General features: G+C 37.9%; 11 protein-coding genes and 1 non-coding gene across 12 annotated transcripts; 7 read left to right on the top strand and 5 right to left on the bottom strand.

Annotated features, from left to right (window-relative positions):
* Window positions 1-498: 498 nt before the first annotated feature.
* TPD3 (protein phosphatase 2A structural subunit TPD3) lies at window positions 499-2,319 on the top strand (the record flags this gene model as incomplete). Its single annotated transcript, XM_003676948.1, has 1 exon — window positions 499-2,319. One exon carries the CDS (start codon window positions 499-501, stop codon window positions 2,317-2,319), a length of 1,821 nt encoding a protein of 606 aa, XP_003676996.1.
* Window positions 2,320-2,579: 260 nt separating this feature from the next.
* On the bottom strand, window positions 2,580-3,920 carry NTG1 (bifunctional N-glycosylase/AP lyase NTG1; the record flags this gene model as incomplete). Its single annotated transcript, XM_003676947.1, has 1 exon — window positions 2,580-3,920. One exon carries the CDS (start codon window positions 3,918-3,920, stop codon window positions 2,580-2,582), a length of 1,341 nt encoding a protein of 446 aa, XP_003676995.1.
* A 168-nt stretch (window positions 3,921-4,088) lies between these two features.
* SYN8 (syntaxin) lies at window positions 4,089-4,946 on the bottom strand (the record flags this gene model as incomplete). The annotated part of the gene is made up of 1 exon (XM_003676946.1): window positions 4,089-4,946. One exon carries the CDS (start codon window positions 4,944-4,946, stop codon window positions 4,089-4,091), a length of 858 nt encoding a protein of 285 aa, XP_003676994.1.
* A 504-nt stretch (window positions 4,947-5,450) lies between these two features.
* DEP1 (Rpd3L histone deacetylase complex subunit DEP1) lies at window positions 5,451-7,061 on the top strand (the record flags this gene model as incomplete). The annotated part of the gene is made up of 1 exon (XM_003676945.1): window positions 5,451-7,061. One exon carries the CDS (start codon window positions 5,451-5,453, stop codon window positions 7,059-7,061), a length of 1,611 nt encoding a protein of 536 aa, XP_003676993.1.
* Window positions 7,062-7,383: 322 nt separating this feature from the next.
* On the bottom strand, window positions 7,384-7,812 carry RPS15 (40S ribosomal protein uS19; the record flags this gene model as incomplete). Its single annotated transcript, XM_003676944.1, has 1 exon — window positions 7,384-7,812. The coding sequence occupies one exon, from the start codon at window positions 7,810-7,812 to the stop codon at window positions 7,384-7,386; it is 429 nt and encodes a 142-aa protein (XP_003676992.1).
* Window positions 7,813-8,767: 955 nt separating this feature from the next.
* CYS3 (cystathionine gamma-lyase CYS3) lies at window positions 8,768-10,057 on the top strand (the record flags this gene model as incomplete). Its single annotated transcript, XM_003676943.1, has 1 exon — window positions 8,768-10,057. One exon carries the CDS (start codon window positions 8,768-8,770, stop codon window positions 10,055-10,057), a length of 1,290 nt encoding a protein of 429 aa, XP_003676991.1.
* A 225-nt stretch (window positions 10,058-10,282) lies between these two features.
* On the top strand, window positions 10,283-11,851 carry HFD1 (hexadecenal dehydrogenase; the record flags this gene model as incomplete). The annotated part of the gene is made up of 1 exon (XM_003676942.1): window positions 10,283-11,851. One exon carries the CDS (start codon window positions 10,283-10,285, stop codon window positions 11,849-11,851), a length of 1,569 nt encoding a protein of 522 aa, XP_003676990.1.
* A 173-nt stretch (window positions 11,852-12,024) lies between these two features.
* Window positions 12,025-14,079, bottom strand: NCAS0F01500 (uncharacterized protein; the record flags this gene model as incomplete). Its single annotated transcript, XM_003676941.1, has 1 exon — window positions 12,025-14,079. The coding sequence occupies one exon, from the start codon at window positions 14,077-14,079 to the stop codon at window positions 12,025-12,027; it is 2,055 nt and encodes a 684-aa protein (XP_003676989.1).
* A 241-nt stretch (window positions 14,080-14,320) lies between these two features.
* SPO11 (DNA topoisomerase (ATP-hydrolyzing)) lies at window positions 14,321-15,412 on the bottom strand (the record flags this gene model as incomplete). The annotated part of the gene is made up of 1 exon (XM_003676940.1): window positions 14,321-15,412. The coding sequence occupies one exon, from the start codon at window positions 15,410-15,412 to the stop codon at window positions 14,321-14,323; it is 1,092 nt and encodes a 363-aa protein (XP_003676988.1).
* A 643-nt stretch (window positions 15,413-16,055) lies between these two features.
* On the top strand, window positions 16,056-16,128 carry NCAS0Ftrna21K. Its single transcript has one exon. It is a non-coding gene; the product is annotated as a tRNA-Lys (tRNA).
* A 127-nt stretch (window positions 16,129-16,255) lies between these two features.
* YKU80 (ATP-dependent DNA helicase YKU80) lies at window positions 16,256-18,133 on the top strand (the record flags this gene model as incomplete). The annotated part of the gene is made up of 1 exon (XM_003676939.1): window positions 16,256-18,133. One exon carries the CDS (start codon window positions 16,256-16,258, stop codon window positions 18,131-18,133), a length of 1,878 nt encoding a protein of 625 aa, XP_003676987.1.
* Window positions 18,134-18,539: 406 nt separating this feature from the next.
* Window positions 18,540-20,249, top strand: PGM2 (phosphoglucomutase PGM2; the record flags this gene model as incomplete). The annotated part of the gene is made up of 1 exon (XM_003676938.1): window positions 18,540-20,249. One exon carries the CDS (start codon window positions 18,540-18,542, stop codon window positions 20,247-20,249), a length of 1,710 nt encoding a protein of 569 aa, XP_003676986.1.
* Window positions 20,250-20,625: the final 376 nt, after the last annotated feature.

The raw sequence follows: 20,625 nt of genomic DNA, 5'->3' as shown, positions 1-20,625 counted from the left end.
GGATATGTTTCGAACTAAAATATATAGATGCATTACATTTATTTTCAAAACAAAATACACTGAATCTTGGTATAAAATACATATACAAGAGTTTTCTCTTTTCTTCAATTATATAAATTATTTAATTTTTAAACTCCAAAAACACCATAACATATTTTACAAAAAGGGTGAAATAAATATTAATTTTTTTTTTCAAAAATCATAACCTCCAGTCTATCACTGTCAGTAGGGATATACGAAAAGTGTCCATTTTCCTTTATTCAAAGTGTTGGGTTTGAAGCGGCAAGATGCTTTAAGCTTGTTCAGCCTTTATTACCCGGTTTCCGTGATTAGAATTCAAAGTTCGCTAAGGGGCCAAAGAAGAAATTTCAAACAAAACAACTCGACAATCAACTTGCGGTGGTTAACAGGAGTGTTACTGAATATTGTACAAAGATTCCTCCTTTAAAATCCTATTCGAAAGAATAACAATAACAGATACAAGATAAGGAAAAAGAAATGGAACCTGAAGCTGATGTGTATCCATTGGCTCTCCTAATGGACGAGCTAAAACACGACGACGTCTCTACGAGAGTGGAAGCCATGAAGAAATTAGATAAAATTGCCCTCGCATTGGGTCCAGAAAGAACCAGGGACGAATTGATTCCCTTCTTAGTCGAGGTCGCTCAAGATGATGAAGACGAAGTGTTTGCCGTGTTGGCAGAAGAATTAGGTCAATTTGTTCCATTTGTTGGTGGTTCTAAATATGCAACCGTTCTATTACCTCCTTTAGAGATTCTTGCTACTACGGAGGAAACTCTTGTTCGTGAAAAGGCTGTGGATTCTTTAAACACTATTGCCAAGGAATTATCCACCGATCAAGTTTTACAAAACATTATTCCATTGATTGAAAGATTGGCAAACGCAGATTGGTTCTCCTCTAAAGTCTCTGCATGTGGGCTATTTAAATCTGTCATTTTCAGAGTTAAAGATGATTCTCTAAGAAAGGATCTTTTCCAATTATACTCACATTTGGCACAAGATGAAACACCAATGGTAAGAAGAGCCGTTGGGAAGAATTTACCACCTTTAATCGACTTACTTTCAGAAAATCCAGATTTATCCACAAATCAAGACTGGGAATTTATTTCTAATATTTTCCAGATTATTATTAATGATAATCAAGATTCTGTTAAATTTTTGGGTGTTGATTGTTTGATTTCAATTTCTAAGTTTTTCAACATTAAAAATGATCCATCTCATTCGCAAGAACTACTAAACTCTGCGATTAAATTGATTAATGATGAAGCTTGGAGAGTTCGTTATATGGCAGCTGATAGATTTGAAGATTTGACAGCTCAATTTGCCAACAATCAAGAATATATTAATGAATTAATTGAGCCTTTCCTAAATTTATGTGATGATAATGAAGGTGATGTGAGGAAGGCTATTGCAACTCAAATCCCAGGGTTTGCTAAACTAATTAATGATCCAACTTTGTTATTAACAAAGATTATTCCAATAATACAAAATCTAAGTATGGATGAAATTGAAGATGTTAGGGCTGCTTTGGCTTTGAAAGTTAACAACATTGCTGAATTATTAACTAAAGAACAAGCTATTCAGCATTTATCGCCAATATTGTTAAACATGCTAAGAGATGAATTTCCTGATGTTCGTTTGAATATTATTTCCAATTTGAAAGTGATAAATGATGTGATTGGCATTGAATTATTATCCGAATCGTTATTACCTGCTATTACAGAATTAGCTAAAGATGTAAACTGGAGAGTTAGATTGGCTATTATTGAATATATTCCAATCTTAGCGAAACAATTAGGTGTAGAATTTTTCAATAATCAATCATGTGAGTTATCTCTTTCATGGTTATGGGATACTGTTTTTTCTGTGAGAAATGCAGCTGTTAAGAATCTTACCGATTTAACCGAAATCTTTGGCTCTGATTGGTGTCGCGATGAAATTATTCCAAAACTACTACAATTAGATTCTCAATTATTAGAAAATTTCATTTACAGATTCACATTATTGACTACTTTAACATCATTATCTAAAGTGGTTGCACCAAAAGTTATCGTTGACCAAATATTACCTTTTATTGTAAAGTTAGCAGATGATGAAGTTCCAAATATCAGATTTAATGTTGCAAAATCATACCCTGTAATAATGGAAACACTACGAAAAGATTCAGAGAACCATACAGCGTTAATAAATGATACCATTAATCCTTCTTTACAAAAATTATGTAAGGATGACGATGTCGATGTAAGGTTTTTTGCAAACGAAAGTCTTGAGAAATGTAAGAGTTTAATTTCGGCATAGTACAATATTTGCCAGTTGTTTTAATTCTTCGTTGATCAATCTTAGAGAATCAAATGTTGTCATCATACTTTTTCTTTACCAAACAACCTTTTCAAATAAATATATATAAAACAAATCATTAATTTCTATGATATCTTTCTGGATTCACTCTCCTTACCAATTTGATATTTATTGTAATCATTAGGAATATTTTATTTAAAGAAAAATAATATTATTATAAATTAAGTTCATGAAAATAAGAACACTATACGTAAAATGAGCTAGCTTTCCTCTTTCTTCACAGCTATAGAAGAATTGTCGGTTTCCATTTTTATGTCCTCTAAAGTTGCTAAATCTTCTGGGATGAGATGATTATCTTCCTCCTTAACAGTAATATCGCTATGTATATTAGAAATGTCACTGCTATCCAAAATTGCCTCAGCCTTAATGTCCTCTTCATCTTTAATCTTATTTGCTTCTGCGTTTAAATACCTAACCCAACCTTCATAATCTGTCATATGCTTCCTAAAATCCTGTTCTAAACTTTCAAATTCCAGATATTTATTCTCTTTTTTTGGCTTATCATTCTCCTTTTTGATAATATCTGTCGGTATCTTACCTCTTGCCCTATCAATAATTTGACCATATCCAACCAATAAACTATTAATTTCACGCCAAAGAGGATGTGGTAACCAACTTTCTAATTCCTTCCTAGTTTCTTCAGGGTTTTTACTTTTTGGATTTACCCATTTGAATAGCCTACAGAAACGGTGCACATGAACATCCACACAGATCCCAGCCATTCTGCCCCATGCCTTTTGTAAGGTTAGATATGCCATCTTTGGACCTACACCTGGTAACGATAGTAGACCTGGTATATCAGTGGGAACATCCGATTGAAAATTATCTACCAACATCTGAGCAGTTTGTTTGATAAATTTTGCTTTCCTAGTATGGAATCCAACCTGTTTAATCAATTGATCTAAGGTCTCCTCATCAATTTGAAGTATCCCCTCTAAAGTGAGGCCTTGAGAAATATTCAATTCCTCGATACAATATCGCATTATATTTTCTACTCCTCTAGCAGTAACTTCATCTTTCGTTTGGGCAGATAACATAACACTTGTCAATACTTGGTACCTGTAATTCTTTGGTTCAATTTTATCCTTTGGAATACCGCATTTTTGGCCTATCGTCATCGGAATGGAAGATCCACCGATGAGGTCGACCGGCGTTATGATAGTACTTCTCATATTCCTTAATCTCATATAAATCTTCTTAAAATTCTTTGGTATGGGTTTCCCCGTATTATTCTCGAAGGCATTACCAGGCAATGGTACACTCCATCTATTTGGAACGTTCCCTGTTCTAGTGGCTAACCATTCAAAATAGTCCTTGTTATTCAAAGTTTTAACCCAATCAGTGTCCACATCATCTTGGAATGTGTTTGTAATCACCGATGTGGCCTCTGTCTTAATTTTTTTTGTACGTTTCGTCGTTGTAATGACCTTACTCTTCTCCTTCTTAACCGTTTTGGATTTCTTGAAATATTTCGATTCTGTCTCAGGCTCCACTTCCAATTTCAAGGATTTTCTGGTTCTCTTTCTTAATACCACGGCCATCCTCTCGAGTATCTTTCCTTATAAGCTTCTGTATTTAGCTATTTGAAATTTATTTGAAATGCCAAGTAAATTTTGACATGGAGTCTTTCATTTAGATAATAAATGTTACGTAAAAAATACCGCTGACTAATTAAGTATTATTATTATTATTATTATTACATAAAGGACTCACAGGATAACAAGCAAGAAGAACAGTATTATTATCAGAACAACAATAGTGAAGCAAGGTCCGTTATCCCTTGCTGTCTTTTCAAATATTTCCAATCTACGTTTAGCTCTCTCCAGGCCTCTCCCACTATTGTCCACTAAATTCTCCAAATCTGTTAGTAATTCTTCATTTTGGTTTGTTACCTCGTTGTTAATATCCAAAGATATCCCATGAGACCTTTGCACAGATCCTGACAGGTGATCCAGATGAGAATCTTGTTCCATCAATTTCTGTTGCTGCTGAATGAAAAGCTCCTGATTCGAGATTAAATTCGTAGATGAAGAGGATTGATAGTCGGATCGACTTGTTTCATTAGCATGAAATGACGAGAATAATTGAGCCTTATCCTGACTTAACTCTTCTTGTTCTTGTTCTTCGTCTGGATTATCCTTGTATGGTTGAAATTGCGACTGTAAAGGTGAAGCGTCCTTGTACTGTATGTCATCATCAAACCTGACTTTCTTTGAAGTAGACGTGCTAGTGGTACTACTTATCTCATCAGACGAGTTTGCCATTAGTTTTAAGGTCTTCTCAAATCTATAAATGTCTAGGTCAAGTGACATGCCCCCGATTTGGGTAAGTAGCTCATTATATCTATCAATGTAACCTTGGAACGTGTCCAAATCATCCTTTTTCTCAATGGGTGAGTCGCATATTTCGTTCAGTATACTAATGATCTTATTCAGGAGTGTCTTTAATCTGATATTATCGTCCGTGGATGGTGGAATGTTAAGGGTTGATATTAGCCTATGCCTCTCCTCTATCAAGTCTGTCAATTTATCAAGTTGTAATTCGCATGAAAGTTGAATGTTCTGCATGCTATGCTGTGGATATGCTTTGCTTGGGTATGGGTATGCTTTGTGACAATGAATAGAGTCGGTGGTTGAAGGTCTACTCCATAATATTCCACTTTACACTACTAAAATTATGTCAAAGCCTTATTATTATTCTAATTTTATTTTAACCCTAAGGGCTGAATAAAGTTAGGGCTTAAGTGCTTTCTTAATTAGGGTCAGGTTTTGTACTTGTTACCCAGCCTTTAAGAGGGTAACCTCTCCGGTTTATTATAAGTTTTTAATAACAAGGAACCTTTTTCAATAATGCATTCTCATGGACACATTCATTATTGCAGCATTGTATTTAGTGATCCACACGTTTTAATACCAATTTAAGGTTTTAGAGTACACATAGCAGACATCTCTGTTTTAGGTTTTGAAAGACTTACTTGCCTACTACGTAACGGACCATTCATTCGCATAAGATATAGATTTTTCCACTTCTCAAAACAGAAATAACGTAAAGAAAAGTCTGAGAGAATACAAATGAGTGAACAGGACTCCACTACACTTAACACTGAAACTACTAAGACGAAACAAACCACGACTGAAAGTAATCTACCAACTCCTGAACTAACCGATAAGAATTTACACTTATTGAAGAGAACTAGTCAGGATAATATTAAGAATTTGGAAGAAGACGAAGAAAGTGCTTTGAGTAATTTGGATTTTAACAATCAAGAAGATACTGAATTGAATAATTTGAATCTTTCAGAATATTGCATTTCTAGTGACGCTGACACAGAGAAAATGGGGTCTGATATTCTTCAAGAGACTGATGAATTACGTCCAAAGTTGATTCAATTGGTAATGAAAAATGATGAAATTGTGAATGATGAACAACAAAGTGAAGCAATTGAGAATGCTACAACACTCCCAATTGAAAGTAATAATGATATAACCGTGTCGTCGGAGAGGAAACATGACATTGATGAAGTAGATGATACTGTTGAGTCTTCCAAGAGAGTGAAGTTAGATGATGAAAACTTGGCACCACCAATAATAAACACAAACTCCGAACCTAATAATAAAGTAGAAGAAGTAGAAGAAGAAGTTGCTGCAGATGAAGATGACGATAATGAAGTCGGAGATGAAGAGGATGAAGCTGATGATGAAGAGGATGAGAATGAAGATGAGACCAAATTTGCTCTCCCGGAAGTACAAAATGATAAAGAGATACCGCCTTATTCAGATGAGGGAACCCTTGTTCGATCAACGGCTGATACCATTCCGGATCAGTATGATACATCAGTGAAAACGGAAACTGCACCTTTAGTAGAGGAACCTAAATTGGAGAAGAATGTAACGGAGGAAGAGGGAAACGAGGCTGAAGAAGAAGAAGAGGACGAAGATGAAGAGGAAAGAATTGAAGAAGATGAACAATCCACAGCTATTATTGATATGGAGAAGCAACGTCTTGATGCGTTGAAAGAAATAACGGACATTGAACATAAATTTGCAGAATTAAGACAGAAATTGTATGAAAATAAAATGGTACGCTTAGAGACTGAATTACAAATGTGTCTGGAGGGATCCCATCCTGAATTACAAGGTTATTATCAAGCCATTGCCTCGATTCGTGATTATAAACTTCGTAGAGCATACCAAAAGCAAAAATATGAATTACAATGTATTGATAAGGAAACACATGCGACAAGGACGTTTATTCATCAAGATTTTTATAGGAAAGTTAATGATGAAAGGAATAAATTATTAACAGAGACCACACAAACGTGGTATGATATTAACAAGGAAAGAAGAGAATTAGATATAAGTGTACCTAACCATGGTTATCATGTGCCCATTAAGCTTGCGGATCAAACTTTAAGTTGTATAACAGGGTATGCTGGACCTGCTCAATTGAAACTTGAAGGGGAATCAGTGTCTGAAAATCTTCAATGTGAAAATATTAATTTCAAATATAGGAGTAACCCTGTGGATAAATTAGAAGTTATTGTGGATAGAATGAGGTTGAATAATGAATTAAGTGATTTACAAGGTTTAAAGAAATACTTCAATGCGTTCCCTGGTGCTCCGACTTTAAATGGATTAAAGGAATCTGAAATAAATGATGATTTTAATCAAATTTCCAGATAATGTTGTAACGAATATATAATAATAATAATAATGCAAACAGACTATTGGTATATAAAATAATGGAATGAGTGTCCTCAAAGATACAATAAGCTTTTGAATAGGTAAAAGATGATTATAACGTTTTTTTTTTGATAAGCCTTGAAATAATATATAAAATTATATATGTAAAGAGGGATAATAATATAATAGAAAAAGGGAAAAGAACAATACCATTTGATGTTTATTTGTTTATTAGTTTAAAAACGCAATAATTTCATTGACGCTAATATACAACTTTGATATTGAAGAGCTTTAATAATAAATTCTTAAAATATTATCCACTCTATTTCAATGGGATGAAACGGGAGGTGGTGGCACCAGCTCTACCGTGTCTAACTGGAGTGTAAGTAATGGAGAATTCACCCAAGTAGTGACCCAACATTTCTGGTCTAATTTCAACGGTGTTGAAAGACTTACCGTTGTAGACACCAACGACGGAACCGATCATTTCTGGAACAATGATCATGTTTCTCAAATGAGTTCTCACTGGAGTTGGTTTTTCGTTTTCTGGGGCAGCCAACTTAGCAGCTCTCAATTTCTTCATCAAACCAGCTGGCTTGGAAGACAAACCACGAGCGAATCTTCTTCTAACTCTAGCTGGAGCCAACTTGACGAATTCTTCAGTGGACATTTCCATTAATTTTTCTAATTCGACACCTCTGTAGGAGTGGGACTTGAAAACTCTCTTTCTGGCGGCAACAGCGGCGGACATATTTGATCTACTTTAGTGTGTTGGTTCTGACGGTATTGTTTAATGTTAAATTGCAAGATAAAAATGCTAAATGCAAACGGGTAAAGCTTTAATTAGTGATTGGAACCATTGCAGTTGAGTGTTTGAATTGTCAGATTTGCCGGGAGCGAAAGTGACGAGGCGAAACGAGATGGGATGGGACGGGACGAAACGAGCGATCCGACTGCTAGAAGGACGCTCCTTCTGGATCCTAGGCAGAGTCCGTCTAACTTCTAGACAGAGCGCGCAAAACGACGCGAGACCAAAAACCGCTGGACATCCGGACATTCTTAATAAACCCAAACATCTAGAAAATATCTACGGATGTTTCTCAGGAATATCAAAAAACATTCCCATTCTATAAGATGGAAACAGTCACAAGAAAAGTTTAAGGGAGATTAGCGTAAAACGATACATGTCGTTTGCTAGCGTGCCATCTACTTTGGGGACTATCACTAAATCACTACGATACGATAAGACTATACCTTGCACTCCTATCATGCTAGTGTCTCATCACTGCCGTACATAATCCAGCACACCTTGCTAATCCGCAACCATCTCTTGTTCTACAGCATTCGAACCACGCAAGTTCACGTTTCTTCGACGCTGGTGCCCTCCCCACCCCCTTGCTTACATACGTATACATACGCGATAAACAAGACATTATGGTACTGAGCCCATGACTAATACTAGTAACAGCTCCTTGTATCATGCCATAACACAGGATAAATTACGTAATGGACTAACTGTGGTTTTTTCGCCGTGTCAAATGCTCCCCCCTTACGTAAGCATTTGGACACAATTCTCGCTGTCTCGGTCACGTGCCTCGAAGCCACAGTTTTCAATGCCGTGTTCTCGAAGAAAAAAAGTGAATAGTGCCAGAAACTGAAATTTCACTGTCATCTACATTTCACCATATATAAACCTCCAGCGAACAATGAACTTTAACACTGTGCTCTTCAAGTATGTCTCTCCTTCTTGTGCCAGAATAAAACCATCAACTATACTCAGGTATAACAACACTTTCAAGAAATTTCATCATACAAAAATGGTTCTAAAGGCTACTGATAAATTCGCTACCAAGGCTATTCATGCCGGTACTCACACTGACGTTCACGGCTCCGTCATCGAACCAATCTCTTTGTCTACCACTTTCAAGCAATCTTCTCCTGCTAATCCAGTCGGCATTTACGAATATTCAAGATCTCAAAACCCAAACAGAGAAAATTTGGAAAATGCCATTGCTGCTTTGGAAAATGGTAAATACGGGTTAGCCTTCTCCTCTGGGTCTGCTACCACAGCCACTGTCTTACAATCCCTTCCACAAGGCTCTCATGCCATCTCCATCGGTGACGTTTATGGTGGTACCCACAGATATTTCACCAAGGTTGCTAACGCTCACGGTGTCGAAACTACCTTCACTAACGATCTATTGAAAGAACTACCCAACTTGGTCAAGGAAAACACTAAACTGGTATGGATTGAATCTCCAACAAACCCAACTTTAAAGGTAACAGACATTCAAGCCGTAGCAGACGCCATTAAGTCGTTAAATAAAGATATCATCCTAGTGGTAGACAACACTTTCCTATCCCCATATCTATCAAACCCACTAGACTTCGGTGCAGACATCGTTGTCCACTCCGCCACCAAGTACATTAACGGTCATTCAGACGTTGTCCTTGGTGTCCTTGCCACTAACGATAAGGCCCTTTATGAAAAATTACAATTCTTACAAAACGCCATCGGTGCCATCCCATCTCCATTCGACAGTTGGTTAGCTCACAGAGGTTTGAAGACTCTACACTTGCGTGTCAGACAAGCTTCTTTGAACGCCACCAAGATCGCACAATTCCTACAATCTAGCCCTCTAGTCAAGGCTGTCAACTACCCAGGTTTACCAACTCATGAAAACTACGCCGTAGTGCAAAAGCAACATCGTGAAGCCCTAGGTGGTGGTATGATCTCTTTCAGAATTCAAGGTGGTAGTGAAGCTGCTTCCAAATTCTCCTCTTCTACTAGATTATTCACTTTGGCTGAATCCCTAGGTGGGATCGAATCCTTATTGGAAGTGCCAGCCGTCATGACTCATGGTGGTATTCCAAAGGAGGCTAGAGAAGCTTCAGGTGTGTACGATGACTTGGTTAGATTGTCCGTCGGTATTGAAGACGGTGACGATTTGTTGGATGACATTAAGCAAGCTTTGGAAATCGCCGCTAAGAAATAGATGTACATAATTTCACTCATTGTTTAACTAAAGTAAGTAGTTAATTAAATTAAGATATATTCGGTATTTATCACCTCCTATTTTATCCATCAGTTGACATTTGTTTTGTATGCCTCAAATATATATATATTTATATATATAGTTGCGAAAATCCGCATCGCCGAAGTAGTTGTCACCTTTGTCTTCACAACTGGCAGTACATGACAGCAAAGCAAAGCAACAACAATGGCAACTCTGAACTATACTCCACTGGAAGTAATCGATACAAAAATTCAATCGTCCAGAAACTTCTACTTGGCAAGACAATTGCAACTATCCCATGAGAAATCCCCAGCAAAGGCTGATCTCCTCTTTAGACAAACTCAACTAAAGAAACTCTACAATTCCATCCTGAAACATGAAGAAAATTTAATACAGGCCATGTTTCAAGACTATCACAGAGCAAGACAGGAATCCATTGGAACGGAAATCAATCCTCTCTTGAATGCAACTTTACACATCATTAATCACTTGTCCAAATGGATGAAACCAAAACGCGTATCTGACAATTCCCCACCCTTCATCTGTGGATCTATCAAAGTGGAAAAAATTGCAAGAGGTAACGTCCTGGTCATTTCACCTTTCAACTTCCCCGTATTATTGGCTTTGGTCCCCGTGGCTCATGCTATTGGAGCAGGTAATTCTGTCATCTTGAAACCAAGTGAAAGAACAGCTCACACTGCACTCGTTATGCAACGGATCATTGAAGAAGCTGGGTTCCCCGATGGGTTGGTTCAAGTGGTCCAAGGTGCTATCGATGAAACTCAAAGGTTGATCACCTCTAAGGATTTGGATATGATCTTCTATACGGGATCACCCACGGTGGGGTCCATCATCGCACAGGAAGCAGCTAAGAATTTAACACCATGTGTATTGGAATTGGGTGGGAAATCACCAACTTTTATCACTGAGAATTTCAATGATAAGAATTTGAAAACTGCATTGAAGAGAATCTTCTTTGGTGCCTTCGGTAATTCAGGGCAAATTTGTGTGAGTCCAGATTACTTATTGGTTCATGAATCCAAATATAATAAAGTGGCTGCATTGGCAAAGGAAGTGTTAATTGAAATGTTTCCCGAAGTTAACGATTCCACTGAATTTACTCATTTAATCAGTGAAACTGCCTATAATACTACGTTGAAGAAATTGGAGGCTACAAGTGGCGAAAAATTCCAAGCTAAATCAGATTTAAGTGACACAAATATATGTGTTCCACCAACTTTAATATTCAATTGCCAATGGGAAGATTCAACAATGCAACAGGAAAATTTCGCACCAATATTACCAGTGTTGAAATATTCCAATTTAGATGATACATTGGATAAAATTATTGCCACACACAACAACCCATTGGTACAATATATCTTCTCAGATTCAAATGAGGAAATTTCTCACATCTTGTTACGTCTCAAGTCAGGGGACTGTGTCATTAATGATACTATTCTTCATGTCGGGATTCAAGATGCACCATTTGGAGGAATTGGTAATTCAGGTTACGGTAACTATGGTGGTATTTACGGGTTTAATGCATTCACTCATGAGAGAACCTTTTTCAAACAACCATTTTGGAATGACGTCTTCTTATCAATGAGATATGCACCCTTTACACAAAAGAAGACTAAATTAATTAAGGCAACTACTAGAAACATGTCATCTTTTGACAAAAATGGTCATGAATATTGGTATCTTAATAAGTGGTTCCCTCTTTCATTCCTTATAATCATCTCTGGAATGCTTTATAAGGCTCTTGTTTAAATTTAGCTTCAAATTCACAGTTACAACCATATTTAAATATTTGCTACGTATACATATTCTATGACAAAAACAATTTTACTCTTTTTTTAGTTCACCTTTTTTTTTTTCATTAAAAATATATAGTATTAAACTTCATGTATATGTACAATGCTGTAATGGTCGTAATCACTCAATTAGTGCTTACCACCTGTACGTTTATGACGAAGTTCATTTTGTTCCTTTTCCACCTTTGGATCGTAACTCATGAATTCATCTAAACCTTTACCAGCTGGAACCATTGGCAAAACTGGAACCTTCTTTTCAACTTCAACTTCTAATAAGACAGGGCCTGGGGTACTAACAAATTCCTTCAAGGCACCATCTAACTCTTCTTGTTTCTTAACTCTGATACCCTTCAATCCCATAGCATCTGCCAGCTTCATAAAATCTGGGTTCAATTGATGTGTGTGAGAGTAACGGTTTTCATAGAATAAGGATTGCCATTGGGTAACCATACCTTGTTCTTCATTATTTAAAATCATAATCTTCACTGGTGTACCTGCTTGCACTGCCGAACTCAATTCGGTCAAAGTCATATTAAATGAGGCATCACCATCAATATCAATAACCAATGCTTCTGGATGAGCCACCTGGGCACCAATAGCAGATGGTAACCCGTACCCCATGGTACCTAGCCCACCAGAGGTAATGAAACTACGTGGATGTTTCCATGTCCAATGTTGGGCAGTCCACATTTGATGTTGACCGACACCGGTGGTAACAATGACAGGTCTTCCAGTAGCATTAGCTACCTTGGATAATTTAGAGATAACAGTTTGTGGTTTTAATTTTCCACCTGGGACTTCCTTCATGTAATCATATGGATAATCTTTCTTCCATTGGTTGATTTCTTTGAACCATTCAGTTCTTTCCTTAATTGGGAAGATAGCTGGAAGCATTTTGTCAATGTTGGCGGCGGCGTCACCTTCAACAGCAACTTGAGCTTCGACAACCTTATTTATATTCTTTGGTGAAATTTCAAAATGAATAATACCACCTCTACCTTCATTAGCAGCACGACGAGCTTCAGGTGCAAATTTAGCAATATTACCAGTAACACGATCATCGAACCTAGCACCGACGGCAATAATTAAATCAGCATTTTGCATGGCCAAGTTAGCAGTAGCACAGCCATGCATACCTAGCATATCCAATGATTTTGGATCCTCTTGATCAAAGGCACCCAACCCTTGAATGGTGGTAGTGACAGGAATTTGAGCACGTTCACTCAATTCTTTCAATAGTCTTGGCCCGTCTTCATTGTTGAAGATACCATTACCCACGTAAAGAACAGGCTTCTTGGCCAAATTGATTAAATCAGCGGCTCTGTTAATGCTATCAGCTAAGAAATCTTCTTGAGCAATACTCTTGATTTGAGTCAAAGTTCCTGATGGTAAAGTAGATTTGATTGGGATTGGTTCTCTTAAAATGGCAGCTGTGACATCCTTTGGTAAATCAACAAGAACCGGACCTGGTCTACCACTCATCGCTATTTCAAAGGCTTCATTAATACGCAATGGCAATTCTGCAACGGATTTAACCATGACGTTCCATTTAGTACATGATCTGGAGATACCCACAACGTCAGCTTCTTGGAATGCATCAGTACCAATGGCAGAAGTTGGAACTTGCCCAGTGAAAACAACCATTGGAATCCCATCTGCAAGAGCGTCAGCCATTGGAGTGACAACATTGGTAGCACCTGGACCTGAAGTCACCAAAACGACACCTGGCTTCCCTGAAGCTCTAGCATAACCTTCAGCCATATGACCTGCACCTTGTTCATGTTTTGGAAGAACGAAGTTAAAAGCTTCACTATTATATATAGCATCATAAACAGGTAAAATAGCACCACCTGGATACCCAAAGACAGTGTCTACATTTTGTCTCTTCATCATTTCATTAAATATTTGTCCACCAGATAAACCTACGAAAGAAGTGTCCATTTGAGGTTCTTGGCGTATTTTCTTGGCTAGTTTAGATGGCTTAGATGTAGCATTTTCAGCTGGGTCAACATTGAAACTTGGAGCTGGTTCTGGTCTGACGGAAGTCGCTTGAGAGGCAGAACTGTAGAAACGTGGAGTGGATCTATAATAACGGGTGGCTACTGAAACTGTGGATGATTTCATAGCAAACTGTTGGAAACAGCGCTTTGCTGTAACATTTTTCAATGCCGCTTGTCTTAGCATTTCTTATTTGAGATTCTGGCTATAGCTGTTTGAATGAAGCCTCGAAAGTTGCAGTTATCGGTAGCTTTGACCAACAGTTTTAAGTCTTCGAGATAGAAGGAACAGGCAGTTATGAATGAAAAATTTTGGAATTTCTCAAGAACGCGGATCAGAGAAAAACAAACTGAGTCATCGTCGAGACCTGAACCGGAGATGGAAAGCCGATATGGAAAATTAACTGGAAGTAAGCTCCAACTAAAGCTCAGCGGCTATAAAGGGCATTCATCTCACCTTTCTTCTGAAAGAACATCTGTCTTTGTAAGGCTACCTTCAACTTACTTGCTTGTGCAACCTCTTGCATGGATACGCGACCAAGTAATGTTTTGGTGAGAGAGACATCCCTTTGGTCAAGCGACAGCAACTGTGTGGCAGATGATAAATGTTTCAAATTGAGGTTAATCAATTGCAAAAGTGTTGCACCACAGTAATTCAAATAGGTGTTTGTCTGCATGTATATAAATGTTATGTTTACCCCATGTGGATCAGCATCTGTTATTATATCCCAGTTCTTAATGCTTTCTTTTTCACTCTCATGAAACAGCTTAAGAAACTTCCTTGTTAGAAAATCTGGATAACCCTTTCCTGTAATCAATATTTGGTCAGAGTTACGAGAAGATACGAGTTTACTAAATATTGCCTCCTTTTCAAGTACAAGTACCCTATTGATGTGAACATTAGCCTGCTTGCTCAACACAATTTTTGTATTATCTCCCAAGTACGGAATCAACGTTGTCTCAAAAGGTGTTATAATCTGTACTTTTTCATTGTTAATAACCATAATTTTAATTGGAGAATAAATCAAACCCTTTTGAGCAGGTATGATATTTAATAAATCTTTTGATGGTAATCTAAACGATCTTGTTAAGATGGATAACCAAAAGGAGATGTTTCGTTGGTTCTCATATAATTCAACGTTAGAATAATACAAATCTCGTATTGTGCTCACTTGCCCATTTTCTAATCTGTTCTTAACTGTGTTAAGGATATTGAAAAGAATAGCAACCTTTCTTGAAGGCTTCGTATTCCTGGACTTCAGTTTGAACTTTTTACCAAAAAATGGTAAGGTCAACGTCATTAGATTTTTACCATCCTGTAGGGGAAACTGGATCTTTATTGGTTCCTGCTGATGTTGAAGTGATACTGAGGCCAAAGATAATATTGATTGAATCATAAACGGAATATCTTCTGCTTTGGACACTGGAGAAAATAAAATATCTCTTGATTTGGGTGTTAGCTCTTCTAAAAGGGCAGTCTTGCACTCAGCTTTATCCATAAAATCAGCCAGAGATTTCATTATATTTTATTGAGACGATTATAACGTGTAGTTTCCTTCTGTATTTGGACAGTTCCTCTCAGTGGCGGCTATATTTGTATTTCTAACTCCAAGCGCTTGAATTTGTTGGAAGTCATCTCGCATGATGAGGCAAAGCAGATGACCACACATGTTTTTCCCAGATGGTTTAGTGGGAATGAAAATAGTGTTCAACCTTTGAATAGTGTCAGTACTATATTTATAGAAGGTTCAAGTACGAAACGGCGACGCAGGTATTCCTAAATATTTTCAAATCATCTTTAAAACACCCAAGTTTAATTTAGAAAGTTCAAACTTAACGGGAAGAAGGAAAATAAATGAATCATGAATAACAATCAAGATACGAAGGTATTCCAGTGTCCCGCACTTAATAGAAGCTACTAATCCTTAAAAGACGGTAACGCACCTTGAGGAACGAAAGCTAGGGCCTTGCACCCAACCACAGCTTGTAAGTTTACTAATACCTTCAACATCAATCCATTACATTCATTGAGTATTTATAATATTACATGCTAAAATAATAGCCCCCACTTTCAGCTGCTCATTGTTTCATAGTCTTAGAAATCAAATGATGTCAATTTGTGTTTATAAATGTCTGTTTTTCCAATAAAATTCCAATAAAATAGCCTTGTTGGCGCAATCGGTAGCGCGTATGACTCTTAATCATAAGGTTAGGGGTTCGAGCCCCCTACAGGGCTGTTTAATATTTTTTAGTTTTTTGAAATCTAATGACGTGAAGTGATGATTGAAATATTATGATAGAGATGCCTGCAACTGATTAATTAGAACTAGTTCCCAAATAAGAAGAAATAGATAAACCACGATATGTCTGCCGAATCAACCACTTTCATAGTGGATGTGTCCAAGAATATGATCAATAATGATAACGTCTCGAAAGCAATGGCATACATCGAATTCACTTTATTGGAAAAATGCAAGAAGAAAAGGAAGACAGATTGGACCAGTTTGTATGCAGCCAATTCCATTGAAACGTCAAATTCTCAGGAGGTACCAAATGTGTCTCAACTGAGCCCCTTTATAGCACCTGTGACTTCTGATGATGTTGCTGCGACGATGAGGCGCCTACAGAAACAATGTGAGGTTAAGAACGAAGCAGATGATATGGAGTCATCTATGGTTCAATGTTTGTTGGTGGCATCTTTGGATATTAGGGAACAATTTGGAGCAAAGAAAATGCTAAGACAGATTATGGTTTTCACTGATGATTTGAATGGATTAAATTTTAATGATGAAGAGATTGATGTTTTGGTAGGTGAGATTGATTCTAGGATTATACTTGTTGATTGCCAAGAGGATTCTGAGGATGGGGAAGAAGAGGGAAAGAAGAATGTTGATAAGGCTTGGCTGAAATTGATCAAGAAATTGCCAGGTTCTATGATCTTGCCCATGGATGATTTACTATTAGAGATAACTTCACCGAAACCTGCTGTTGTGAAACCTGTGCGAGTATTCAACGGGGAGCTAAGACTTGGGGCCAATATTGACAGTAATGCTGAGTCAAATGCTGATGATATGAATTGCCTCTCAATGAAAGTGGAAGGTTATCCTGCAACGAAAAGTCTTCAAAGTTTGAATAGGCGTAACACGATTAAGACTGTAACTGGTGAAAACCATTCCACGAAATACATTCCCGTAAAGTCAGTAATTGAATACGAAGTAATAAACCCTAAAGAAAGTTCCCAGGATGCTGACGATAAAAATGATGCTCGTCCTGTTACCGTGTCAAGAGACTCCATCACCAAGGCGTATAGATATGGTGCGGATTATGTAGTCCTACCATCTACATTACAAAGCCAACTAGTCTACGAGACTTTCCCCGGGTTAGATATAAGAGGGTTCATGGATATGGAGTTGTTGCCGAGGTACTATTTGAACTCTGAATCTACATTTATCATAGCTGATACGAGATTAGGTGGGTTGGCTGATTCTGTCACGTTTGGCGTCCTAGTAGATGTCTTATTGAACAATAGGAAAGTTGCTGTTGCCAGGTATGTGCCAAAGGCGAACAGTGAAGTGCAAATGTGTGTTCTTGTACCGCTATTTGTAGCACATCATGATCAGTCATTCTCTGGTGAAGGTGAAGAAAACTTCGTGAGGACGTTGGTATTAAACCGCTTGCCGTTTGCTGAAGATGAGAGGGTTTCTGATTTCCCCAGACTGACTAATAGAAGGAGTACATCAGGTAGGACATTGCCTGAGGACAAGAACGAAATTGACGAATTAGATGTATTGATGGAGGAGTTTGTGGATTCTATGGATACAGACAATCTACTGAATGTTCCAGATCCCGAATATTATAAGCCAATAAGTCAAGTAACGCAGGATACCACATTGAGATTACCCACTAAGGAGGTCAAAGAACTGGAGAATGAGCAAGATCCGCTAAGAATCCCCGCCATTGGTGTTCACAGACAACAGCAAGTGTTGTTGGAGTGGATACATCAGAAAGTGATTATGGGCTCTGATGCTTTTGATATTCCGGATATTCCAGACAAACTACGAGAGCAGATTGCACCCCATGTAAATAAGAAGGTGGACCTCAGTAAACTACTGGACCTGTTACAAATCAAGAAGGTAGAGAAGAGCGCAGAGCATGGCAAGTCCGAACACATCGAAGAGGGTCCCGTGGAGATACCGTCCCTGGCTGCCCTCCTTGAGAAGGGGAAGAGGGAGTCCACTTAACGTCAGCTAACCTAACCTAGCCTGACTTAATTTACCTTACGTAGTCTACATAGCTAACGTAATCATTGAACGGATGTCGTCCGAGTCTCGGTTCGTTGTGTCCGACAAAGTTGACGGATCCGAGAGAAAAGGGGGCCCCACAGGTTTAGTTTGACGTGGATGCGAAACATGCAACGTTGTGTGACAAATAATAAATGCCTCCCAGCATAGTTCACGGACTAGGGGGTGGATTGTCCTCGAGGAGTGAGTGCAGTACGTCGATCTATAAATACGCAGGCTTGTTAGACATTCAGGAGGAACATTCTTCCAAGAGTCAACCTCTTCCTTCCTCTACTTGCTTCTTGAAACAGCAACGTAAGCTACTTACTTAGCATAAAACTCAGTAATAGAACAAAAGAACTCATACATGTCCTTCCAAATCCAAACAGTCCCAACGAAACCATACCAGGATCAAAAGCCTGGTACCTCAGGTTTGCGTAAGAAGACCAAGATCTTCAAGGACACCCCTAATTACACTGAAAATTTCATCCAAGCTATCATGGATGCTATCCCAGAAGGCTCTAAGGGTGCCACTTTGGTGGTTGGCGGTGATGGTCGTTACTATAACGATGTCATTCTGCATAAGATTGCCGCCATTGGTGCTGCTAATGGTGTCAAGAAGTTGGTTATTGGTCAAAGAGGGTTATTATCCACCCCTGCTGCTTCTCATATTATGAGAACATACGAGGAAAAGACTCAAGGTGGTATTATATTGACCGCCTCTCATAATCCAGGTGGTATTAAAAACGATATGGGTATCAAGTTTAATTTATCCAATGGTGGTCCAGCTCCAGAACCTGTCACTAACAAAATTTGGGAAATCTCCAAGAAGATGACTTCCTTTAAGATTATTAAGGACTTCCCAGAATTGGAATTAGAAACTTTGGGTAAGAACAAAAAATACGGTCCTTTACTCGTGGATGTCATTGATACCACTAAGGCTTACGTCGAATTCGTGAAGCAAATCTTCGATTTTGATCTAATTAAGAAATTCGTTCATAAGCAACGTGATACTAAACACTGGAAATTGTTGTTTGATGGTATGAATGGTGTCACAGGTCCATACGGTAAGGCCATTTTCGTCGATGAATTAGGTTTGCCAGCTGATGAAGTCTTACAACAATGGCATCCATCTCCAGATTTCGGTGGTGTTCATCCAGATCCAAATTTGACATACGCTAAGGCTTTAGTAGATAGAGTGGATCGTGAAAATATTGAATTTGGTGCCGCCTCAGATGGTGATGGTGACAGAAATATGATTTATGGTGCTGGTCCAGCATTCGTGTCGCCTGGTGATTCAGTCGCTATCATTGCTGAATACGCTGCTGAAATCCCATATTTTGCTAAGCAAGGTATTTACGGGTTAGCTCGTTCATTCCCAACTTCAAGTGCCATTGATCGTGTCGCTAAGGCTCACGGTTTGAATTGTTATGAAGTGCCAACAGGTTGGAAGTTCTTCTGTGCCTTATTCGACGCTAAGAAATTGTCTATCTGTGGTGAAGAATCGTTCGGTACTGGTTCCAACCATGTCAGAGAAAAGGATGGTATTTGGGCCATTCTTGCCTGGTTAAACCTTCTTGCCATTTACAACAAACATCACCCAGACAGAGATGTCTCTATTAAGATTATTCAAGATGAATTCTGGAATAAATATGGTCGTACATTCTTTACTCGTTATGATTACGAAAAAGTCGCCACTGAAGATGCCGCTAAGGTTATTGACAATTTGAGAAAACATGTTGAAAGTAAGACTTTTGTAAACCATAAGTTCCCAACTGATGAATCTTTGACCGTTGTGGAAGCAGGTGATTTCTCATACACTGATCTTGATGGTTCTGTCTCTGCTCATCAAGGTTTGTTTTTCAAGTTGTCCAACGGTGCTAGAGTTGTCGTGAGATTATCTGGTACTGGGTCTTCAGGTGCCACAATTAGATTGTACGTGGAGAAATACACTGATGACAAGAGTGTATACGGTCAAAATGCTCAAGTTTATTTGAAGCCTGTCATCCAATCTGTTGTTAAGTTTTTGAACTTCAAGGAATTCATTGGAACTGAAGAACCAACTGTCCGTACTTGAGTTGAAAATATTGTAATGATGTCACGTTAATGAATTTAGATAAATGAATAGAACATTCTTTATATACGTTGTATAAAACAATTAAAATAAAAATATTACTTCAAAAAAAATTGGTGACATGATGGTGGGTAATCATTAGCAGTTTAGTTATTTTTCCCGTTGGCTCGGTGTGTCTATACCGGCTGGGCACTGTTAAAGGTGCAACCTTACAGTTCTGATTTCTGTTTCGTCTTATAGAAATTTTATAATAAATTAGAACTACTTATGTTTTAAAAAGAGAAAACTAAATGTGGAGACTTTTAGGAATTTGCAATCGTGTTTCGCATCCGTTGATTCGATCGATATTTTCTAGTGAGTTCGGGAAAACAATACCCAT

This window comes from Naumovozyma castellii, chromosome 6 (assembly GCF_000237345.1).
Source record: "Naumovozyma castellii chromosome 6, complete genome".
NCBI lineage: Eukaryota > Fungi > Ascomycota > Saccharomycetes > Saccharomycetales > Saccharomycetaceae > Naumovozyma > Naumovozyma castellii.
This window is presented reverse-complemented; position numbering and strand designations above follow the sequence as displayed.